Raw genomic sequence first — 23,823 nt, 5'->3', positions numbered from 1 at the left:
TTCTCTTTAAGTGAGACTAGACCAGGCCTCTCAGCCATTACTATGATAGAATTACCAAGTAAAGCAGGCACAGAGGAGGGGCTTAATATGTATTTGTTGAACTAACTAATCACTGAGTCAGTGAGAGAGGTGCTGTTCTCTTGGCTGTAAGCATGTTCTTCCTTGTAGAAAGAACTAAAGCTTTAATCCTTGACTTAAGAAGACTACTTTAATTATGAAGACCTGGCCTTCTAGATTCCAAACAAGATCTTTTCCCTGTTCTCTGAATAAGGAAACAATGGTAAAATAGAAAGATATCATGTTTCTCCATTATCTCTTAGAAATAATTGCTCTCTCACATGTGTTTTCATAGCACTCCATAGCAAGCTAGTGGTTCTGAGGTTCACTATGTTGTGTTAACAGGTATCATACATCTTGGGTTTTTCCATAATATTTCAGGGTTCGGATGTAGCCAGATGTCCTACTTGGGGGCTGAAAAAGACCATCACAGAGGCGTCACTTTCCTCTTACGTGCTTCCCTTCCTTGAAAGCCTGTCAGCTTCTTGAGGGATGGGACCATGTCTCACTCATTTCTAAAACTCCACTGCCTGGCAGTCTCTGGTCCATAGTAAGTGCCAGATCAGTGCTTTTGAACTGACCTGCATGTGAGGAGAAAGCTGGGTACTGGTGCAGTAATGGTAACCAACCCAAGAATAATTGGTCTGGGAGCCAGCCTGGTGGCATAGCAGTTAAGTTTGCACACTCCACTTTGGTGGCCCAGGGTTTGTGGGTTTAGATCCCGGGTGTGGATCTGCACACTGCTCATCAAGCCATGCTGTGGCAGTGTCCCATATACAAAAAATAGAGGAAGCTTGGCACAGATGTTAGCTCAAGGACAATCTTCCTCAAGCAAAAAGAGGAAAATTGGCAACAGATGTTAACTCAGGGCCAATCTTCCTCACCAAAAAAAAAAAAAAAACAGAGAGAGAGAGTAATTGGTCTGGGCTTCCTGGAAAGGCCTGGACTTGACAGCTTTACTTGTCATCAAAAGTGTCCTTTAACTGCACAATAAATTGCCAGACTCATACCTAGCAGAAACATAAAATGAGAAGTTCTTTATCGTTGTGATAAAGAATTGCATCATATCCACGTTAGGAGGGGGATATAAGCATTTTGGTAGAAAGCTTTGCTGACATAACATCTCTCTTGTTTCCGCAGTGGCCCTACATTTAGAAATTCCCACAGCAAGGCCATCTTTTGAGATGTGTTTGCTGGGAAACCATCTGTCAGTTCCAGTTATGCAACGGAAGGAGAGCGGGGCAGGAGTTGGTTTTCACTACAGGAGTCATGCTGGGCTCCTGAGATGTGACAGTTGGTGGGAGAGATGACTCCAGAGCCTGGGCATCTGAAAGGGAGGGCTTTAGAGTCGGTTATGTGAAGATAACAACCCTTTGGACAGTTAATTATTCAGTCATTCATTCAACAAAATTTATTAAGCTCCTGCTCTGTGACAGGCACCATTCTGGGCACAGGGGATTCATTCATGAACCAAGACAGGAAAAGTTTCTGCTCACAGGATGCGTGATGACACACAAACATAAATGAGGACAATATCAGAGAGTAATATTAAAATGAGGTGGTGTGACGGGGTTTGGCTGGGTGGTGGTCCAGAAAGGCATCTCAGAGGTGTCACACTTTAGCTGAGACCTGAATTAGGAGTCACATGAAGAACAGGAGGAAGAGAGTTCCAGACAGAGGGAACAGCCGGTGCAGAGACCCTGTGGCCTTTCTCAGAAAGCATGGTGTGTTCCAGGACCACAAGGAAAGCCCCTCTGACAAGTGTCCTGCATGAAGGGGAAGGTGGAGCAGGTGGAGATCACGACAGTTGAGTCCACACTGACCCTGCACTTCTGGGCCCGCCAGCGTTTTAACGTTGTGTCTTTTCTTCTCCTGCAGACGACTTTGCAGAGGAGGACGAGGTGCAGTCCTTCGGTTACAAGCGGTTTGGTGAGTTCTAACAAAGCTCTTTTCCTTCTCCATGCTCCATCTGGGATACAGTAACAAGACCGTTTTCAGACCTTTGACACGCATGAACATGTGTGGCTCTGAGGCCCAATTTTGGTTGGAAATTGAGTTTCTGTACAACAGGTGGATGATTTCTCATGATGCTGAGCGGTGGAACAGGAGCCATGCTCAGGCGTGGGGAAGTGATGGGATGTTTTTGGGGTTCGCTGAATACAAACCAGATGGCTTAATAGGCAGAACATGGTGGGAAAGGTAAATCTGTGACAAGAGAGGAGCAAAAATACGTGAGGTTTTTCTATTTTGATATTTAGAAAACGTTTTTTTCCACTTTTCCTTTAGGCCCAGTGCTCATAACTTAGTCAGTGTAAGTGGATATGTGAGAGAAAGACTTTTTCCAGGAACCCAACTGGACACAAATGCTCTGTGATAGGCTGAATAATGGCCCCCAAAGATATCCACATCCTAATACATGGAACCAGAGTGTTACCTTATAAGGCAAAAAGTGCTTTGCAGATATGATTATGTCAGAGAGTTCAAGATGAAGAGATTATCCTGGGTTATCTGGGTGGGCTCTAAATGCAATCACAAGTGTCCTTATTAGAGAGAGGGAGCGGGAGATTTGACTACTGAGAGGAGGTTGTGTGATGATGGAAGCAGAGATTAGAGTGATGTGCTCTGAAGTTGGGGGAAGGGGCCACAAGCCAAGGAATACAGGTAGCCACTAGAAGCTGAAAAAGGCAAGAAAACAGATTTTCTATTCGCACCCTCCGGAGGGAGCACAACCCTGCCAGCATCTTCATTTCAGCTGACTGAAGCTGATTTCAGACCTCTGGCCTCTAAAACTGTAAGAGAAGGCATTTGTGTTGCTTTAAGCCACCACGTTTGTGGTAATCTATTACAGCAGCCATGGGGAAATGACGCATGCTCCTCTACCTCCTAGGCTGCTGCACACAGTGCTCTTCTCTGACCGTGCTTCTCATGCTCTGCAGTTTGGCTGTAAACTGCCAGTGACCATTGCAGAGTTCCAAAGACAGTTCCAGGGAACTGAGGTTTTTCCATCCAGCTTGTTTCTGTGCCTTGGCCAGAGGAAATGAAGAAAGATAGAGGACAAAAGAATGAGACAGAGAGAGAGAGAGAGAGAGAGAGAGAGAGTGTGTGTGTGTGTGTGTGTGTCTGTGTGAGAGAGAGAGAGAGAGAGACAGACAGACAGACAGAAAGAAAGAAAATATGAAAGAGAATGAAGCTACTTCCTGTTGCTTAAAAAAAAATTCCTGGCTAGACTTTGATGCAAGCTAACAACCCTCAGCTGCTCTGGCTCCCGTATTGCTTTAGCATTTTTCCTTCTGGATACACAGTTCTGCATTTCTTTCTGGGAAAAAATATGGCTTTAAAATAGGAGTGTGGTGGCACCAAGCCCACAGCTCCTCCATTCACACGCTGGCAGAGAGGCTCAGGACTTCTCCCTTTATATACCACTCTTCTTTATGTACACAGTTACATATTTCTGGATTAGGACCCTGTGTTGTCCTGCTTTCCCGTGGTGGGTTCACTGAAGGTGGTAGTAGGAGTGAAGATGAAACCAAGAATTATAAAGGAAAACAAAACAAAACAAAAATAGAAAGGCAGAAATAAAAAGGAAAATCAAACTGGTAAAAATAAGGCAAGATAAATGTTGACATGCCTGTGTGTTTTGGAAATCAGTAGATTTCAAATCTGTATTTGGACATCAGTAGAAATCTGAAGAACCGAGAAAAAGTTTCTTTAAAATGAGTGACTTTGAGAGAAATTTTGTTTAAAATTTTATGACCATGTAACTAGCTAGATGGGTGGGGATTTGGTGAAAACCACAAAATAATAATAAGTTGCTGAAACGATTTAATTTATGGTGCTTAAATTATGTGTAGAAATCAGACTGGTGACTCAGAGGAATGTGATAGCAACTGACAAATATTGGAGCATAACAGACACGCATAAAGAGAAGGCTACCAAGTGATACAAGTAGGAGAAAGGGATGAAGTTAAAATGGGAAACCTTGGGATGGACTGTGAAAGAGACGTTCCAAAGTTGAGAATTCCTGGATTCAGCTTTTAGGCGAAGTGATGGATATCCAGCGTAGGAGGAGAGTGGAATTTTGGTGATGGAAGAGCCTTGGAGATGATTGAAATCAGCCTTTAATTTTCCAGACGAGGAAAGTGAGGCCCAGATAGACGAAGTCCTTGCTCAGCAAGTCAGCTGGAGCTGGGTTGGATGCCGCGTCTTCTAACTCTCAGGCTAGCGTGGTTTTGGGGAAGGGTCCAGCTATGAGGTTGAGGTGACTTCTCAACTTCTGTGTCCTAGAAAGGTCCCTGCAGTCCTGGAACCCTAAAGTGGGCTGGACGCCCTATCTGGCCAGGCCAGGGAGGCCTTGTCGCTTTTATAGGGCCTGGGACTCCAGACCTGGTTCTGTAGAAGAAAATTGGGTTTTCACTTCCTAAGAAGTGGCCACAGTTGGTCATTGAAAGCAGCAGAACTTATTCCTTCAGGGATGGTTAAACCCTTATCATTAAAGGAGGACAAAGTTGGTAGTAAAGTGGTGGGTGGGAGGCACCCAGAGACCAGACAGCCCTGTGGGCACTGCCCCTCCTTACTCTCGTGACTTGAAACCAGTCACTTAAACCCTGTGGGCCTCAGATGCTGCATCTGCCCAGTGAACGCAGTGACACTTGCCAAGGTAGGTGAATCTACCTCACTCACAGGCCTTGGTGAGACTAAGAGGAATAACAGATGGACAAGTGCTTTGAAGGTGCAGCCCTATAAAAGCGAAGGTGGTATTATCACTCTCCTGAGATTTGGGGCTGTTATCACTCCCTGGACTTTTAGGTACAGCCTCTGCCGAATATCAAAGTGTGATAGGTCTGAAACCTCATTCCTGAAGAGATGTAAAGGTGTGACCTACCTCTAAACATGGTGATACTGATGGCTTTATTTTTGCAAATTAGACTGGATTACAATATAGGGTTTAGTTGTTGTCTAATTTTAGGTATGTCTTGTTTATGCAAATAACAATGATCACAACCTGAATTTAGACTACAGAAGACCCAGGGTTTGATTATTCACAGAGCAGAGGGGTCAGTGTTTTAGCAAATTGTTACCTGGTGGGCTTGTGTCCAAAGGTATTCATATATAGTTATTCGTAAGCATTTGCTACATAAAGTCAAGGCTGTTTACATAATAATATTGTGTTTTTTCAAATTCAGTACAATATTACAATAAAGAGCAAACTGGGCGATCTTCTCTAGAAATCTAGTACGATATAGTATTATTTTAGGACCGTCATCGCTTGTTATTCAGGGATTCATTGTTGTGTTTTGGGCTCAACCAGATCTATTTTTCTTCTGTCTCTCTGTGTGTCATCTTATTAGCACCTTTCCAGAAGTTCTGGGCAGGTATCTGGAGAAGAGGCAGAGTTCAATCTGATGGGTTTGCCACTTATTTGCTCCTCTGACAAAAGCTTCGATGAGGGGAAACCTTGAAAGGTTAATGAAGTGAACATTTTCAAACTTTAGTCAGGCTCTGAGGGTCAGTGTTTCTTGGCCCCCAGTATGCACAACTGATTAATTTGGGATGTAACTATAGTTACAATTTGGCAGAGTTCATTCTCTGGTACATGAGGTACCAGTATATTAATTTTTATTTTCTATAGATAGAATCTGATATATACTACAATGGTAACTTTCTACTTATTTCCCTAGTTACTGGTTTCTTCAAAAATAACACACATGGTTCTAGAATCCTTTGTTATTATAGTTAGCAGAAAGGGAAAGAGAATTAGTATATATTCTAAGGGATTTTATTATAAATTTTGTGTTTTGTGATAACTTGATCCAAAAATGTCTTCTGAAACTTTCTTACTAGTCATATGATTAACATGAGTGCATTCAAGTTAAAAAAAATTTTTTTTTTTTTACTTTAAAATGATATGGAGTAGGAGGAAAGAAGAGTGCCATTTCAGTTCCAAGGGATAAGTGCATGAAAATGCCACGAGAGAGGGGGAGAAGTGTGGGGAGAGGGGTGAGTTCCAGATCCTGCCTTTTAACCTGTGTAGAAATGATCATAACAAATCCAGGTCACGTTTGTGTGTCGCTTTTATCTTCCCAAAGGACTTGCAAACTTGTTTTTCCTTCACAGCAACTCCATGAGGCCAGAAGGCCAGGGGCTGTCTTTCCCATTTGCTGGCTGCTTTTCACCTTTTCTAGAGGCAGTGGGGTGCAGTGGTTAGGTGTGTGGGCGCTGGAACCAGGTGTGTGGGTTTGGATCTGAGTTTCAATACTCACCAACTGTGTGACCTTGGGCACATTGTTGTCCCAAATTGTAAACTCTCAGTTTCCTCACTTGTAAAGTTTGGGTCATAATAGGCCCACTTCATAGGGTTGTTGTGGAATTAAATGTGGTGCTGGGTTAGCACAGTGCCTGGCATACTGTGAGCATCCCCTAAGTGTTGATCATCATTCTGATATTAGGTTCCCTCTTCAACCTTTTGGTCCTGCTGCTTAAACACGGTGTCTAGGATTTACTAGGCTCCTGGAACCTTCTGATTTCCAGCAGCCTCATGGATTCTTTTTCCATCACACCCCTTGCTTTACTGCTAAAACCTGGGAGCAGTGAGAAGGCCTGGGGCCAGCGGCTCTCTGCCCCAGCACCTGGTGGGCAGTGTGGGAACCTAATGGCAAGCACCACCCTGATGTCCTGGGCCCTCCCTCTGGACCCTGCTTTGCCCCCTCCCTGTGCTGGGGGTGGGGTGGGGCACTAGACTGCCTCCATTTCATTGGTTGCATTGGGTTCTCTTGTGTTATCTTTGGAATATGACTTGGTGTAATAATAGGATGTCCGAAGTTGGAATGATAGAGGAGCAAGAGATACGTGGTTCCGCCTGTGAAAATCACGGGTAGATTTAAGGGTTGACAGTGAGCAACTGGGGGCACCTGGAAACATTTGTTGTTTGTGTTTGACAAACAAAGCTTTGACAAAATTGTTTCTTTGGGGCTCAGCTATAGGGAGTATTAACAGCTATGAGAGAAAAAGATCTGAAAATTTGCAAACTGTGAAATAGTAACAAAAAGTAAAAGGAAGCATTCTCTATGGAGTAGAACTCAAGTCTTTTGTAAAAACTAAGTGGAAAAATCCTGGGAGAATTACTGAAAAATTGTTTAGGGGTTACAGCTAAAAAAGGGGTGTCAGATGCCCTTTCCTATATGTGTTCACCGAAGTGGGACCTTGGATGGTTTTGTTCACCCACAACTTCACAGGCCTCCCTATACCTGTAGTTTCAAACAAGCTGGGCTTTTTCTTTTCTCGTTCTTCCCTTGAATAATTTCAGATTAGCAAGAATATTTTTAAGAGTTTAATCTGCACATGTGGAAGCAGTCTGAGAAATCTGTATTGAATAGAGCCCAGCCCTGTTCCAGAACGCCCCCCCCACCCTACCCGTCCTTCCAAACTCATCCTCCAAAGAGATAAACTATGCAACTGCAAATCAGTATCTGTAGGTAAATCACTGAGCTGTTTCTTGCCAAGAGGTTTAGAGGAACTGAATGTCTAAACATGTAGAGGACCACTTGGGCTTCTGAGAAATAGCTACACATATGTGTTTAGCCAAATAGCCAGAAAGAGAGGTTCCTCTGAGGCACATGGTGAGTCTTTGCTTTCAGTGCAGAGAGGATTGAAACAATTTACCGAGAGGATGCTGAACTGTCTTTGGGAAGCTGCTCAAGATAAGCATGTGGATGCCTCCACTGCTGGTTGTTTGGACCTGGGGATGAGGCTGCCTGTCTCTCCTCTCCTGGGACTCTTCCCAGAAGCCTGGCTTCACCTTTGGATTTGGAGAGGGCACCGCTTTGAAGTCATCCACCTCCAACAACAAAGGAGAGCTCCATGCATTCCTCTCACCACAGCCCTTTAGGACTGACACCAGCAGAGTTCACCCCTTTCCCTGATAAGAATGCCAGGAATTTCCATCGTTTCCTGTGAGGAGTGACTCAATAAGCCCAGTGTGAGGCTGTCCGTTCAGCAGGACCTTTTCTAAACATCTCTAAGTGGAAAGGGTACCACATCAGGCGAAGGACTGACCCTGGGCAGAGAACTGAGTGAAGGGCAGGAGCAAGAGTCTGACATGGTGCCCCTGTGGGATTTCTTTCAGGTGTTCAAGCCATTTGCCTCACTTAATGGAAGGGTTTTGAAGGGGATTCGTGGAAGAACTCACACGGCCCCTCTGCCCTCTGCTTTCTGTCAAGAACGGGGACTCCTGAGACCTGGGAAAGCAGTTTGCCGGCCATCACCTTCTTTTAAATAACCTGAGGAGATTTCCTAATTTTTACCATTATAGGTGATATTCACCTGGCCAGCAGTGATTGTTCAGGTTTCACTTCTTTTCCTGTGAAGGACTTCTCACTGGTTAGGCCAGATCCTCCTGCCTAGTCTTTCTTGCTCATCAGTAAAAATTTGTTCAACGCTATGTTCCCATGTGACTATGACTTTTCTTTTTTTTTTTTTAACATTTTCATGTGAAAGAAACTATTAAGCATCCTTTCTTGAATATCTACTATGTGCTAGGCAGTTTCCCACTCATTGGTTTCTTTAATTCTCCCAGAAATCCTTCGAGGTGAGAATTACCTGCAAATGAGGAAACCGAGGCTCCCAAGGCTGAGTGGCATGGCCACCATTGAGTTCACCTTGACCTCAGTCCCCACCGATCTTTCCACTCTCCCCATGGCTGAGAAGCACACAGATATGTCCATTCTCAGAGCATCCCAAGATTTTATGGGAAAATAAATGATCATAGATATATGTGGATTAAATCAGCAGCTGTTTATACATGGTCTTATAATTCATAATTTCATAATATGTATAGATTTAATACTTAAGCCCTGAATTTTTCAACCATTTTAAGTATAATTCTTCCCTGCCGTTTCGTGGTTTTCATTCACTTATGAATCCTGGTAAGAGCATGGGGAGGGAGAAGAGGGAGACTAATTTGTTTTTCCCGCAATTGGATTGAAGCTGAATGTGATTTGTTTTTATTTTTGGAAAAATTAAGGAACAATCTACTCAACCATTTTTCTGTTACAACAGCATGAAGACATTAGGTTGTTTCCAGTGTTTGGTTGTTGAGGGTAGGGTGGGAAAGAGTTATTCCTTTTGGTAGCGACTCCAAGCAACTTAAAACAGAAGAACTCATGAACTTTCCTTGAAAGGTTTGAGTTGTTCATTGGGAGGCCCCCTGGGAAAGGGAAAGATGTCCCAGAGCCGTGGGTTTGAAGCGAAGAGCACTGTTCTTGCAACGTTGTGACCGTAAGTGGCTCTTTTTGTCCTTCACGTTCCCTGTTGGTGCCCTTGGTGTTCAGGACAGCAGCTGGTTAGGAAGCAAGGCTTTAGAGTTTGACTGTCCTGGTTCACATGCTGGCTTTGCTTCTACTGGCAAGTCACCCAACATCTCTAAGCCTCACTTTGTTCATCTGTGAAATGGGAATGGCAGGAATACCTTCTTTGCAGCGTATATGGATTATAAAACCTATACATAATATATAAGGGGCCAGGTGTGTAGTAGGTCTGCACTGAACTGTGGCTGTCATTGACCTGCTGATAACTCTCAGCCTTCTTGCCCTCTGCTCTTCCCTTCCCCAGGCCCCGGCATCCCTGGTTTGGTGTTGCCTCAGCTCTCCCTTTGTGAAGCACACTACACCTCATGTTCTCTGATCCTTCCCACTTTCTGTCCTCCCTCCATCAAAATCTTACTGCCCTAGCTTCTGTATTCTTTGCCTTGTGGCTCTGTCAGGGCCATAATTTGTTCAGGGAATATCAAAGGAGTCTATTATCTTACAGGGCTTTTTTTTTTTTTTTTTTTTTTTTTTTTAACTTAAAGGCTTAGTGATCACCAGCAAAAAATACATTTTAAGGAAGATAGCACATACTTGAGGCTAAGAGCAGCTTTCATGGAGAGGTGGCATAGCGTCTTCATGGCTCAGAGAATATACGCTGGAGCCAGACTGCCAGGTTCGGTTTCCAGCTTTGCCACTTACTAGTGAGGTGGCCTTGGACAAGTCAACCTCTCAGTGCCTCAGTGTCCCCATCTTTTAGTAATTACAGTATCTACCTGCAGGGATGTTGTCAGACTGAATAAGTTAATGCTTAGAGCAGTGCCTTGCAGATAGAAAGAACTACGTAAATGTATGCACTGTGAAAAGTGACATAAATGTCACAAGGTGGCTACAACAGTTCCCGGTGGGTGAAAGACAGTCTTTGTTCCAGTGTCTTCTTTTTGGAAGCAAGGAAACTCCCCAGAAGGCCATCAGTTGGCTTTCCCTCACATGTCGTTGGCCAAGGTTGAGTCACAAGTGCTTTCCTAAATCCGTTATGGACAAAGGGAATGGGCTGGCTCTGGTTGGCTTGGGCTAATCGTTTGGGTTGGAATGTATGGTGAGGAATTAAGCACTCTAACTACTACTATTATGTATAACTTAATATCCATAGTATATAATATTATAAATGTATATTATAATATATTAATATATACTATAATGTATAATATTATATTTATTATTTAATGTTAAATTAGGTAATGATTATTATTAAATAGCAATATAACTTAATTATAATTTGAACCATTATTATTTGTAATTGTTCCACTTATAAAATTGTCATGTTTGATTTAACACATTGAAAAATTGAGTTTATTAACAAAATAACTACAAGTTTACTTTTAAATTATTTGTAATTTTGTTATAAATTGAACTACAAGATGCTGAACTCTCAAGTATTGAAAGTTCTTAGTTTTTGACGGTTTATAAAAGGAGAAAACTTCAAAAACAAGAAATCAATATGATAGAGAAGGGAATGAATAAATGAATGAACAAAAGTTGTTTTGCTTTCTTGGAACTTAGTGTTCTCAATAGTGTTAAGCAGATTTGAAGAAACAGTTTTTTTCAGAAGAGGAACTTAAAAAAGAAAAAAAAGGAGAAAGTCCCAAATCTTAGTGAATACAACTCTTGCCACAGGAAACATTATGAAATTGGTCGCCTGTTCTGAGTCATAACTATAAACACTTTCTGCTTCTTCCGAAATTTCATTTTCATAAGTTTTTGAGAACTGATATTTGGCCCTGACTGAAACAACTTATCTTTTTATCACTAGGGTAGATTTTTTGTTTTTGATTGGTGTAAATATTTCCATATGCAGATCAGTTTCTTTCACATGCTGCAGAAGATGAAGGACTTGAGACTTGTCAGGAAAACAGGAGAATGGAATTAGAAGTCTACAAAAGTTCTGGCAGAAATCCAGACTACATTCTTATTCCAAATGCCTAAAGATGCCCTCTATTCTCTGATAGTTGAAATAGGCTTTCTGTTAGTCCTTCTTGTTCAGTGAAGCAGGAAAGTGCGTAAGTAAAATCATTGCTGACATTTTAGATTTTGAGTCTTCAATCTAAGCTCAAGCATTCAAAGCAGTGTGAGAGATAAGCATGTTCTTTCCCCTTGGGTTTTATTTTGTTTTGTACTGGTACGAGGAAGTCCTCATGACATCTCGTATTTAGTACTTTGATGGGGCCATTTGATAATGAATATTAAGATGTAGTGATTGCTCTACTTCACATTTTATATAGAAGTCTTACTGTTGAATCACTTTTGGAAATAACTGGGAAATAGGAATACTTATCATTCTGATGAGCATTCACTGGCTGCCTCCTATGTGCCGTGAACTGGGATACAAAGATGAATAAAGCAGGGTCCCTGCTCTTGACTATTTTATGTTATCATCAAAATTTATAATTCTTTTTTTTTTCAATTTCTCGGAGAACAAAAATTATAAAAATCCTTATAAAAACAAAAATTTTCTTCCAAAAATGTCCACACTAGTAATAGCCCCGGTGATAAGCCTCATCAAAGGCTTCCCAAAAAGGGTCATAAAATATATGTAGAATAGAGGGCTACCATTTTGTGATGGAAGTGATATGAAATAGTCAGAGATTCACATGTAAGTTCTGCAGGAGGGAGTGGAAAAAGAGAATAGAACAGATGGGGGCTGGGAGGAGTCCAGTAGTCAGGAGAAAAGGTGAGTGAAGCATTAATGGGAATTTGGGGAAGAGATTCAAACAAGGCAGGCTGGCCTTAAACAGTGCCTTTTTCTTGGGACATGTATGCACTTTGTGAGATTTGCTGAGAAATTGAAGCAAGCAAGACTCATGGGAAAATGTCACTCCTAGTCCATGCAATATGAAAACAATGTGACATTTATTAACCGTCCATAATGTGTTGGGCATCCTGTACAGTAAAGAAGGGAGACATAGCCTTTTGCTTTGGGGAATTTCAAATTTAACGAAAAGCAGAGAGACTTTTCCAACAGTGGTGCATTTGCATAAAAGAAAAATATCAGCCAACCCTACAAATTGCTTCCCCTCCCACCCGCAGAATTTCAAAAGGCACAATAGAGGGCACCACATGCCAGATGGAATGTGAGCAGCCTCTTCGTTCTGTCTCCAGTGTTGTTGTAAATTCAGATTTGGCAAAACTTCAGTGGGTTCTGGATAAGGTTGGGACTCTCCTTTGCACCCTCCTCTCCCCGTCTCTACAAGTGAAGAGGGCATATATGGAGGCTCTTTCCTGTAGCCCACAGAAAAGGTTCAGGACGAGGTGTGAGAATCTGATATAAGCCTGTGAAAGAAGGTTGGAAGGTAATTTCCGTCTCCATATGCTGTACACACTGTGGACCTGCAGCTGTTACTCAGCTGCTGTCGTGTGAACCACTCTACTTGTTAACAGCAGCTATGCTCATTTAAAACACAATTCAAAAAGTGTGTAATAAAATTATTTGGTTCAGAAGCCTTTACTATTTGTTCCATTTTTGGTAGACCAAAATATACCTCCTATAAACAGTAAAGCCTGTGAATAAGGCTCTCAGAGGGCCCAAGTGACCTTAAACATGTACATTTACACTTTCATTAAGCCTTCATTTGCTTGTTATGGAAAGAGGGATAACAAGACTACCTGTGTTACAGGGGTGCTGTGAGGATTAACTAATGTTATGTAAAGTGCTTAGCACAATGCCGGCACTTAGAAGGTATTCCATAAATGCTCATTACTAACCAAGAGAGAAAGACGAAGATAGAGAACTAGACTTTTTGAAAAAATTGAGTCAGTACTTCATTTGAGCTCTCTCTTTCTCTCTGTTTATACACACACATGCACACGTGTCCATACTGTGTGTGTGTGTGTGCATGTGTACGTGTGTGCATCACTGGGTATTTGAAGAATTCTGAATTGGAAACATGGAGATCAGAATTGTAGTCTTTCTTTTGCTACACATTAACTAACTAGCTATGCAAATTTTGCAAAGTGATGTAAATTCTCTGGGTCTCTAATATGCTCTTCTGTGAAATAAAGGAGTTGAAGTAGATGATTTTGAAGACTTCTTTAGGCCATACAATGTTATAGGTTTGCGTCTATAATGTGATCCAAGGCTCTATTCTGCCACTAGATTCGATTTTTTTAAAATTATTTTTTACTCTTACTCCAACAATTCAGAATAAATATTTTGGTACCCTCATTTCAGAAATAGTTTCCCAGGTATCTGATAAAAATTTAGTTGGCAAAAATTGGCAGATGGAAAACTCTCTTCTCATTAGTTTTGTTCAAATGTTAGTGATCTCATAAGTGTTGGTTTTCCATTTGCTTTTATGTTCTTTTCAGGTAACTTTAGGGTTATTGAAGCATTTTCTAGGCTTAAATGTTTTTTTGTTTTGTTTTGTTTTGTTTTATTGATGTTTTAATGGTTTCTAACATTGTGAAATTTTGGGTTGTACATTTTTGTTTGTCCATCCCCACATATATGACTCCCTTCACCCCTTGTGCCCACCCCCCACCCCCACTGCCCTGGTAACCACAGTCCAGTTTTCTCCGTCCATGTGTTGGTTTATATTCCACATATGAGTGAGATCATACAGTGTTTGTCTTTCTCTTTCTGGCTTATTTCACTTAACATAATACGCTCCAGGCCCATCCATGTTGTTGCAAATGGGACGATTTTGTCTTTTTTTATGGCTGAGTAGTATTCCATTGTATATATATACCACATTTTCTTAATCCAGTCGTCAGTCGAGGGACACTTAGGTTGCTTCCACTTCTTGGCTATGGTGAATAATGCTGCAATGAACATAGGGGTGCATAAGCCTCTTTGGATTGTTGATTTCAGGTGCGTTGGATAGATTCCCAGTAGTGGGATGGCTGGATCATAGGGCATCTCTATTTTTAATTCTTTGAGGAATCTCCATACCGTTTTCCATAGAGGCTGCACCAATTTGCATTCCCACCAGCTGTGTATGAGGGTTCCTGTTTCTCCACATCCTCTCCAACATTTGTTGTTTTTTGTCTTGGTGATTATAGCCATTCTAACAGGCGTGAGGTGGTATCTTAGTGTTGTTTTGATTTGCATTTCCCTGATGATTAGTGATGTTGAGCATCTTTTCATGTGCCTATTGGCCATCTGTATATCTTCCTTGGAGAAGTGTCTGTTCATTTCCTCTGCCCATTTTTTGATCGGGTTGTTTGTTTTTTTGTTGTTCAGTTGTGTGAGTTCTTTGTATATTATGGAGATCAACCCCTTGTCAGATGTATGTTTTGCAAATATTCTCTCCCAGCTGGTTGGTTGTTTGTTCATCTTGATTCTGGTTTCATTTGTCTTATAAAAGCTCTTTAATCTGATAAAGTCCCACTTGTTTATTTTTTCTTTAGTTTCCCTAGTCTGGGTAGGCATGTCATCCGAAAAGATTCCTTTAAACCCAATGTCAAATAGTGTGTTGCCTATATTTTCTTCTATGAGTTTTATAGTTTCAGGTCTCACCTTCAGGTCTTTGATCCATTTTGAGTTAATTTTTGTGAATGGCGATAGCACATGGTCCACTTTCATTCTTTTGCATGTGGCTGTCCAGTTTTCCCAACACCATTTATTGAAGAGACTTTCCTTTCTCCATTGCATGTTCTTAGCGCCTTTGTCGAAAATTAGCTGTCCGTATATGTGTGGTTTTATTTCTGGGCTTTCAATTCTGTTCCATTGATCTGTGTGTCTGTTTTTGTACCAGTACCATGCTGTTTTGATTACTATTGCTTTGTAGTATGTTTTGAAGTCAGGAATTGTGATGCCTCCTGCTTTGTTCTTTAGGCTTAAATGTTTTGAAATAACTTTATTCTAAATTTCTACACTCAAACTTAGAAGATTCTGTTCCTTCCAAACTTCATAAAATCAGTAGGTAATTATTCAAATACACGTCTGCAAGTTTAATAAAAAACATAATGTTTCTATTAATAATCTCAAGAAAATTTGGCAGTTTCTCTCAATTCAGTGATCTGTTTATATTTATCACATTATGAAATTTTTCCTTGCGCTTCTCATGTCAATGAAAGACACATTGAATGAAAACATAAATCCACAAGTTATCAACAAAGGAAAAAATCACTTTAGCCATGCGCATTACTGAGAAGATGGCCCATTAGGAGCTGTGGCTTTCTCACCTTCTCGGGTTAGTGACCAAGTGTTAGAATCCACAGGAAAAAAGAGTACCAGGTAGTCTTTTGTGTTTTGGGGCTTTTTTCCTTCCTCCAAGATGGTGGTTATATAAAGTGGGAACACTTATATTTAAAAAGCTTGTGAGCTAATCCTTTTCCCAGTTGGGAAATTACTAGGTCAATTCCATCTCTCTGTGCCTTTTTGTAAATAGTTAACCTCACTTCGAAAGTTGTGAATGAGTCAGTATTAGAATCAAGGGAGGAAGGAAGGAAGGAAAGAAAGAAGGAAGAATATTACATTTTTTTTTCCTACTTTTAATTGCAAACACCTAGAAGAGGTGGATTCTGATAAATTCAAAGTCTTCTTTTTTTCCCCCTGCTGAGCACTTGGGTGGATTTAGGTACACACATAGCTAGAGGGAGCTGAAGATTTTGGAGTTTCTGGTTGCTAAAGGAAGGAAGAGGAAGGAAAAGAAATAGAGGAGGGGAGAGAGGGAAGACTGGAGGTAGCAGCAAGTTCTGCAGGCTTTGGGACTGGGAATGTGAGGCGATCTTATTTAGTTCTCGAGGGCCAGGGATTACAGGAAGAAGGGAGTGAGCAAACCCTTCCATCCTTATAATTACTTACTTTTTTTTTTTAAATGTATTTTTCCTGCCATGGTGTAAGTTCAGTGAGGACAGAGAGAGTGTTTGTTTTGTTCACCATTGTACCTAGGACAGTTCCTCGACTCAACAAATATTTGAGAAAGGAATAGTAATATGTTTTGAGTGCTTATAATGCACATTGTACTCAGGGTGTTTTCTTAAATCTCACCAAAGCCCGTGATCTGGTAGGTCTCTCCTGGAAGCTGCCTGTGTGCGGATGAAGAACACTTTCCAAAGTTGAATTCTGGACAGGCAGAGGCCCAGACCTCAAATCAAGCAGTCAGTCACAGCACACAGACTCAAATCCAAGAAAAGTAAAATATGGGGGTTGGGGGTGGGATGGGGGTTAGTCTGAGAAGGGAGAAGACAAACCAAAGCCGACACTGGGGCAGGGGACAGCGAGTTTCTAGTGTCAGTTAGAGGGGGAAGACTGAGGGAAGCAGGAGCTGCTCTGAGCATCTGAAAAATCTCTCACTAAGGTAGGCCCAGGCATCTGTTTGCTTCTTCAGAAAGACACTGGGGAGGTCCTTCTGCTTCAGCTGAATTCATTTTGTGCTCCAATTTAATGAAGATTATAGAGCTCTTGTGAAGTACAAATACACTAGGAAACGGTGATGGTTAGTAATAGTCATCTGCACTTTAGGGTGAACTGTTTAATCAGATTGCTTTCTTCCTAAAATCTAGGTGAAATCAGTGAAGTTGTTGTTTTTAAGAGATTTGTCTTTCAGAGATGTGAAAGGGTCAAGGAGCTTTGGATCAAAGGTGCCTGGGATTGGGGAAGAAAAGTTTGAGACGTGAAGCAGGACCTCAGAAAGGAGAGTGTGACAAACAAACCTTATATAATTAACAATTTTGTGTAGGTCTTTTCCTGTCTCCCCTTTCTTCTCAGAAAGCAGGTAAGAAGGGGCCATCTTTAAAGAGGCTTGAGGGAGAAGGCGATCCCAGGAGAAACTTCCTTTAATATAGGTCCCCAGAATAGCGGGAGTCTCCAGAGCCCCAGCTTTGCAGAGCCTGAAGGTGAGTCGGCTTCCCCTGGGCCCTGGTGCTGAGCTCCTCCCTGCCTGCTGGGAAGGACTCCTCAAGGAAAGTGTTAACTTTCACTAGAAATAGGAAGCGGGTTCTTATGATTTGTGTGAGTCTTGGGCCTTAGATGAGAACTCATCAAATAAAATTCAGCAGTGTCTGTTGTGTACCTATTATATCCTACGCCTATGTTAGACCCTGGGATTGGATTGCCAAGACACGGCACAGTAGTTATGGTCTTCACAGTCTAACAGGAGAGAAAAAAAATCAACATAATCATAGTATAGTTTGAAAGATGCTTGAAAGGAAATAGAGGATAAATAGAGGATTCTGAAGTTACTTATTCTGTAAGAGGGGAGGAATCCGTTGTGATCCCAGAAAGCAATAGAGAAGGTTGATTGATCAAGCTCTCAATGACCCTCCGGTCATTAGAACAAGGAAATCCCAGGCGGTCAGTGGGAGAGAGCCCGAGGCAGAAGAATCAGAAAGAAGATACAGCAACAGCATCAAGGAGAGTTAAGTACCTGTCTTCATGGGGAAATGGACAGGGGCCTGTACCCGCAGGGAAACACATGTACCCCTGCAAGCAGAGGTGGCACCCCACCCCTGGGATTCAGTCACCAGTGAGAGTCACTAAATGCTGTGTCTGTTAGGCACCTCATGTGTGCTAGTGCTGTGGAGGATTCAGAATAGTAAGTCATGGTCCCTGCTGTCAGGATGTTACAACCAAGTTAGGTGGACAGAAGTTACTCACATGAAACAATGGCCCACAGTCCAAGTCAGTATGCCAGGAGGGATCTGTGGTGAAGATGAGTTCAGACAAGAGGAAATCAAGAAAGGAAAAGGAAAACGATTGCAGCAGGCTGCCGCTCTGGGTGATGAGAGGCAGGAATTAGCTTGGGGTGCCTGTGGGGGTGGGGAGAAAAGGGCCCCAGAGAGGGAAACAGTCAGAAACCATCCTGCCTGGAGCTGGGGTTGTATGTTGGGGGAATGGGGGGATGGGGCCAGGCGTCAAGCTGAAAACTAGGCAGAAGAATTTAGACTTGATTCCATTCAAATAACCAGTCTCTGAAAGTGTTTAACAGAGCAGTCTCTGTAGTAAAATGAGTCTTGAGAGCGACTGATGCATTTTACTCTGTAGTGTTATACAGAAAGAAGAGAAAGTGATTTGCAAATATCTTTTCCCTTTCAGTGGGTTGCCTTTCTATTTTGTTGATGGTTTCCGTCGCTGTGCTGAAGCTTTTCAGTTTGATGTGGAAGTTAGGGAGTAGGGGAGGAGAGCTGGAGCTGTCACCAGTGAATAAGCTGATAATGTACTTGTGACAACAGGAATGAAGTGAGAGAGACACTGTAATCTGTGACTCCAAGATGTCGCTGACTCTTACTGTGGTCACTGATAGCATCTGCCACTGAGATTCAAAGGTCAGCGAGGGAGGTAGCAGCCTCAGCGCAGCCCCTGCGCACAGCGGAGCTCTCAGTGCTGCCGAGGAATCCAGGCACACGGATGTTTACATCATGTGCCGCCACCTTTAGTTGCATTGAGACAATTAGGCAACTAATTATTTTTCTTTGTGTGTGTGGTTTACTACTTTCTTGATTTTAATAGATCTTTTGGTTTGGTTGGTTCCTGCCAAATACCTTAAATGCACCATGTATAGTCAGGGACAGATAATAAGCACTTTTTCCTAAGCAGCACTTGCTTCTCGGGTGTGCCAGTGTGGCGCTGGAAACACTTTTGATTTGAGGGAAAAGCACAACAACAAGAAACCAAGCCTAAAACAAAACATTATAAAAGAAGTATGAAACGGAAAATCAATGAGGATAATATTCTGCCAAGGGTAAGTAAATCACTTTCTGGAAGAGCCGAGGCTGAAAGCCAGCTCTGAGGTTGGAAGCCCATTTTGGGAACCGAGCCCGAGGAGGAGGAGGTGGTGAGTGAGAGCTGAGCTGACCGCACCGAGGAGGGCAGTGGGATTACAGGAATAAGCAGGACCTCTCAATTTGAGCCTGTGTTTCTGCAGAACCTACCTCTCTCTTCCCAAACTCCCCCTTACCACCACATCCTCCCAAAAGCACAGATATGGAAAGAGCTGGCTGTTCCCTTGTTGCTGAGGAGGGCTTAAATCTGAGATATTGCACTTACTTCTCTTAATAAACTCTGGCTAAGGAGAAGTTAACTTGGGGCCACTCTACTTTGCCTTTTTCAAAAAAAAAAAAAACATACAAGCTTCAACATTTCAACCATTGTTTGTTTGTATTGGTAGAATGCTTATATATCCATATACCTGTGGTCACGTGCTCAGTCTTATATGAGCACCTGATAAAGTGTATGCAGTTTTGAGGGACCTCAGACACCATGCAGCAGTCCTTCGTTATTTTTTTTTAATAACAGCTTTATTGAAATATAGTTCCCATGTCATATAATTTACTGCTTTAAAGTGTACAGTTCGATAGTTCTTAGTGTATTCAGAGTTGGGCAGCCGTCACCACAATCAATTTTAGAACATTTTCATCACCCCAGAAAGAAACTTTGTACCCATCTGCAGTCACTCCCCATTTCGCTCCAACTCTCCCTCCCTGACACCCCCTTGGCAACCACTAAGCTACTTTCTGACTCTATGCGTTTTCCTGTCCTGGACATTTCATGTAAATGGAATCATACAATATGTGGTCTTTTGTATCTGGCTATCTCACTTAGCATAACATCTTCAGGGTTCATGTTGTAGCGTGTATCAGTACTTCATTCATTTTTATGGCTGAATAATATTCCATGGTATGGATATACCACATTTTATTTATCCATTTATCAGTTGATAGGCATTTTAGGTTGTTTCTCTTTTGTGGCTGTCATGAATAATGCTGCTGTGAACATTCGTGTACCAGTCTTTGTGTGGACGTATGTTTTCATTTCTCTTGGGTGTGTACCTTGGAGTGGAATTGCTGAGTCATGGGGCAACTCTGTGTTTAACCTTTTGAAGTACTTCCAGACTATGTTCCAAAGTGGCTGCACCACTCCTTCATTATTGAGTATCGCCATTTCTTTTACCCGAAAAGGGAAAGAGTCAGCTTGAATTATTTTGCTATCATACAGGGATGAAATATATTAACTAAAAAGGGAAAGAATTGAAATGACCTGAGAGTGGTTTTAGATATGATGTCATTAATTTACATCTCAATATCCATACATTTTGATACACTTCACTTTAGTAACATGTGGAAAAGGTGGCCTGGTTAACATTCCTTTTCTCCCCCTTCCCCTAAGTTCCTGTTTAAGTCAGTGAGGGTGCCAGTATGGCAGCCATGAGCTATATGTGGCTACTGAGCCCTCAGAAGGGTGGCTGGTTCAACTTGAGATGTGCTATATGTCTAAACTCTACCCAGGTTTGGAAGACTTAATTTGAAAGAAAGAATGTAAAATATCTCATAATAATTTTTTATATTGATTACATGTTGAGATGATAGTATTTGAGGTCTATTGAGTTAAATAAAATATACTGTCAAAAATAACTTCACTTGTTTCTTTCTTTTTTTTTTTTTTTGTGAGGAAGATCAGCCCTGAGCTAACATCTATTGCCAATCCTCCTCCTTTTTTTTTTTTCCCCAAAGCCCCAGTAGATAGTTGTATGTCATAGTTGCACATCCTTCTAGTTGCTATATGTGGGACGCGGCCTTAGCATGGCTGGAGAAGCAGTGCGTCGGTGCGCACTCAGGATCCAAACCCGGGCCGCCAGTAGTGGAGCGCGTGCTCTTAAACTGCTAAGCCACGGAGCGGGCCCTCACTTGTTTCTTTTTACTTTTTTTAATGTGGCTACTAGAAAATTTTTAATTGCATATATGGCTTGTATTATATTTCTGTTGGACAGCACTGTTGTATACTATTTTCAAGGCTTGTTCTTTGGACTACTGGAAAAGAAAAAATTTAATGTAAATATCCTTTGGGTAAACTCAGATGATTATTAGCAAATCTTTTTTGTCACTGAAGAAAGACCAGGAATCTATTTGCTGCTTGAGTGAGAACAGCGAGTCAGATGAGTGCCAGTCAGCTTTCAGCAGTGGGGCCTTGGCTCACCAACCAACCAACCTTCCTTCCAAGTTAGTTCATCACCTACCCAACAAAATAAGACAGAGCCATAATGAACAGACACACGCTCATAAAGACATTAAAGGGGCCAGCCGGATGGCGCAAGCGGTTAAGTGCACGCGCTCTGCTGTGGCGGCCCGGGGTTCACCGGTTCGGATCCCAGGTGCGCACAGATGCACTGCTTGTCAAGCCATGCTGTGGTGGCATCCCATATAAAGCGGAGGAAGATGGGCAAGGATGTCAGTCCAGGGCCAAAAAAAAAAAAAAAAGACATTAAAGCAAAGTCCTGTGATGATTGGATACAGCTCTTTCTCTGACCCTCCTGGTAACCAGCTGGCCTGAGACAATGCCCCGTCTCTGTTGTGTAACTCGGGAGAGTGACCGGTGGACATTGCAGACTAAAAAAGAAAAGAAGACGGGGCATATGTGGCAAACTATTGGGGAGATGTTGGGGGAGATTGGTCACTGGGTCATCCTTCAGCTAATGTGTGAGTGCTGCTTAATCATAGAGAGAGTTGGCCCTGGGCTGCTCACCTGCCTTTTTTGTTGAAGGTCAGTATTCGGATAACCAGGAAAGCTATGTTGAAGGCATAACATACTTGGCAACCCTCTTTTGTAAAACACACATTATGTACTGGTGTTTTTAATCTCAAATATCTGGACATAAGGTTACCACTAGTGGTTTCATGATTCAAAACAGAACAAACCTGTGTTTTGGCAAAATCCCCAGGTAACATAATTTAGCTTGACTCCAGACCTTAAGACAGATAAATTCTTAAATTCTACTCCAATGGGAAGAAAACTTCTTTCCCTTTGGCTGAGGCTTTTGCTGATGCATAAAATGAAACTTGGGGCGAGGAAGGGGGGTAGATTCAAAAGGTGAGACAAAGTCCATGAAACCTTAGGCATGTAGTGAATGCAGAATCCTGATCTCTCTTATGGCCTATCCCAAGTGACCATGGAAGAAGAAGAATAAAAATGGGTAGGAGCCAGCTAGGATTTTATTCTTGGATGACAGCAGCAGGACTCCACGTGTATTTAAATGACGTTTCTTGTCAAAAACATTCTTGCTATTTTACTGATGTTGCTTTCTTGAGCTCACTGCCAAATCAAAATAGCTGGGTCGGTTTTCTTCTTTCTCTTGACGAGTTATTAAGTGAAGTATTCAGCAGGCTAATCAATTATCACTCGTCACTTGCCCATTTTAAAGGAAGAACCTCAGGGCAGTCCCCCTGGGAAGTACTGAGAGGTCATGATGGTTCACTGAAAAACAAGATAATTAAAAGAGAGACATTGGTCTGATAAACTAATTTGTGTGTTGAACACTTGTGTTTTCTTGGATTTCCAGGTTGATTTCAGGGCCAAGCAACGATCGTCCTCTGAGAAGGTCCACAGCACCCGTTTTCCTTCCTATACTCTCCCACCTCATAGCTGAGAGGCAGGGGAGAGTCAAGAAATTGTATTCTGGCCCTGACTGCACTTCCACTATGAAGGTTCCAGAAGGTAGAGAAAGGAGTAAACATAAAGTGTTCCAGCACATAGAGGATACTTGCTGCCCTGGTTGTGCAGAGGAAGCTGGTCTGGGGTCTCCTGATGTGGGACCTGGCCTTAGCAGAGTTTTAAGGTAGACAGAACTATCTTAAAGTCTCCTCATATCTCCACTCAGGTTTTACATACTGCGCCCCCTCCTCTCTTTTCCAGGCATCCAGGCCCTTCAGTCGTTCAAGCTCTCCGAGTGAGAAAAGCTGTCTGATTTATGATTTCAAATCGTAAATTCATTCAGCGCACATGTACCAGGCACTGTGCATGCTCACTCTTCCGGGTGATCATTCATTCAAAGGCAGACCTTTGTGTCGCACTGCTTAATCCCAAAGAAGAACACACAACGAATGACTTTCCAGACTTTGAGCAGATTGACAGGACAGAGTCAGTTTTATTGGCACCCTTCAAATCTTAAGACCAATTTCTCTGCCCATACTGTCTCTACTCGGTCCATACTCCTCATGACAGCCTGGGTGATCCAGCTCTATCCCCCAGTTGTTTAGATAGCAAGTAAGGACTCTCCGAGTACTCGCTGTTCAAACTGAGAACTCCGCCAGGTGCAGCGGTGAGCAGAGAGGAAAGTGGGAGAAGTGGCTTCATCCTGGAAAGAGAAGACTTGGGGCGTGATCGTATAGGGAAAGGATCTGGGATCATAAATTCTGCTGGACGAGAATTTAGACAGAGGATGTACAAAACAAGGAGGGGCTTTTTGACAGGTGAAACTGTCCAACAGTGGTCCAGGCCACCGCATAAGTCATCATCAGCTCCTGGGTCCTGAACTGCTACCCATTCGCAGAAGCAAAGGCTTGCCTTCGGAAAGTCGGTCTGCGCAGTCGAGGAACAGCTGTTTGCTGATGCCTATGGCCAGAGGAGCGGCCCAGCCTGGCTAATTCAGGCAGCTTCTCCTCCTGTCCCTCTCCCGGCTCACCCTCACATCTTCTCAGTTGTTTGGAAAAGTCTGCAAGCTCAGGTGGAGAAAGGGGAATTGCTCTAAATTAC

At 42.3% G+C, this 23,823-nt stretch overlaps 1 protein-coding gene across 1 annotated transcript in view; it reads left to right on the top strand.

Annotated features, from left to right (window-relative positions):
• The window catches only part of COLEC12 (collectin subfamily member 12), a 176,761-nt gene that overhangs the window by 18,445 nt on the left and 134,493 nt on the right, over positions 1 to 23,823 (top strand). Inside the window, exon 2 of the mRNA XM_058556844.1 lies at positions 1,936 to 1,986. Within this exon, the coding sequence (XP_058412827.1) occupies positions 1,936 to 1,986 (51 nt within the window). The remainder of the gene's footprint in view (positions 1 to 1,935; positions 1,987 to 23,823) is intronic.

Source organism: Diceros bicornis, chromosome 16 (assembly GCF_020826845.1).
Source record: "Diceros bicornis minor isolate mBicDic1 chromosome 16, mDicBic1.mat.cur, whole genome shotgun sequence".
NCBI lineage: Eukaryota > Metazoa > Chordata > Mammalia > Perissodactyla > Rhinocerotidae > Diceros > Diceros bicornis.
Note: the sequence above shows the minus strand (reverse complement) of the source record. Positions and strands in the feature narration are given on the sequence as shown.